At 28.4% G+C, this 1,491-nt stretch overlaps 1 protein-coding gene across 1 annotated transcript in view; it reads right to left on the bottom strand.

The window, feature by feature from the left end:
- Positions 1-653: 653 nt before the first annotated feature.
- LOC108770298 (uncharacterized) overlaps positions 654-1,491 on the bottom strand; it is a 1,937-nt gene continuing 1,099 nt past the window's right edge. Inside the window, exons 4-5 of the mRNA XM_018521803.1 lie at positions 1,053-1,226; positions 654-733 (exon numbers count right to left, since the gene is read on the bottom strand). Coding sequence (XP_018377305.1) covers positions 1,176-1,226 — 51 coding nt within the window. The 3' untranslated portion in view covers positions 654-733; positions 1,053-1,175. The remainder of the gene's footprint in view (positions 734-1,052; positions 1,227-1,491) is intronic.

The raw sequence follows: 1,491 nt of genomic DNA, 5'->3' as shown, positions 1-1,491 counted from the left end.
CTGAGGTAACAGCTGTACGAGCCAAAAGTAAGTGAATTTTTAATTTTTTTTTCGATTTTCTCATAAAATCCAGTGCAGCTGAGGTCCTGTTGATGCGTACTATAATTTAAGTAATAATACTTTTGCAATCCGTACATCCAATACAGAGATTTTTCACCGAATAGGAATGTGGTAAAACAGGGAGCTTTAGCATCGCCTTAAAAGAGGATAAAAATAATTTAAGTCATATTACTTATAACACATTATATTTCCCATCTTTGGATTATAATATTGTTAAATGAGTACTAAAAGAGTAGAACTATTATTGAAATCTTTCATATCACAGTTAACAGATGTATTACTTTCATTTTATATATATCTTGAAAATATAATAATAAAAATAAACACATGGTACAAACTAAAAATAAAGATCTCTCTATGTAATTAACAAGAAATATTGAATCTTAAGAGATTTTTAAGCGAAAATTCTTAAGAGAGAAAAAATGAAAATATTTATTTCTCTGTTATAATCTATAAAGTATAATAAAATAGATATTAAGCTTTTATGAGTATTTTTAAATAAATATCACGAAGTAGAAATGTTACTTATTTAAGAATTGTGTAAGAGCATTAACCAATTTTGTCTCTAAATGCATTCTTTCATCGTGACGTTTCTGTTTTTTATGTTCATGTTCCTGTTTTTGTGTCAATCTCTCTTCAAAAAAATTTGTTATTGATCTCTTGGTTTTTATATCTGAAAAAAATGAAATATTTAACATCTAAATAGAATACAGAATTGAAATAAGTGTAATTGGACTGAACTAAAGTCATTCGGATTTTATTAAAAAGCAAAATCCAAACAATTTGGTCAACTCAAAACGTTTAAAAAATTGTATGTCAATTACAAACTATATATAAACAGTTAATTTCTTTACAAGAAACATTTATATATATACAAATTCTTGTTTAATTAAAATATATATTCAAAATCACACACACACACACACACACGCGCACGCACGCACGCAAGCACCCACACACACACATTATATATTTATCAATATTTGACATACTCTTTTTAGGAATATTATTTTCCTTGTCAGGCCGAGAATCATCTTCAGAAAAATTTGAGCAAGTTGGAGAACATTCTTCTGCATCAATATTTTTAATTAATTAATCAGTAGATGAAGTAAGTGCTACTGGTCTATGGTACACCAGGCTTTTTTCGAGAACATGTTATCCTTAATCTGAAGTACAAAATTATGTATATTTGTGAAAAAATTTATTAAAATTTACTATTTATAATTCCAGATAGGATTTATATAAGGTGCGTTCCAACAAGCAACACAGTGTGACACAATGATCATGTCATCTTTGTTTAACATTGGCAAACAACAAAAATATAATGATCCATTGTGTCACACCGTGTCATTTGTGTCGCTTGTTGGAAGGCACACATAATTATCTACTGATGCACACACACACACACACACACACACACACACACACACA

Source organism: Trachymyrmex cornetzi, unplaced genomic scaffold (genome assembly GCF_001594075.2).
Source record: "Trachymyrmex cornetzi isolate Tcor2-1 unplaced genomic scaffold, Tcor1.1 scaffold1238, whole genome shotgun sequence".
Classification (NCBI taxonomy): Eukaryota; Metazoa; Arthropoda; class Insecta; order Hymenoptera; family Formicidae; genus Trachymyrmex; species Trachymyrmex cornetzi.
Note: the sequence above shows the minus strand (reverse complement) of the source record. Positions and strands in the feature narration are given on the sequence as shown.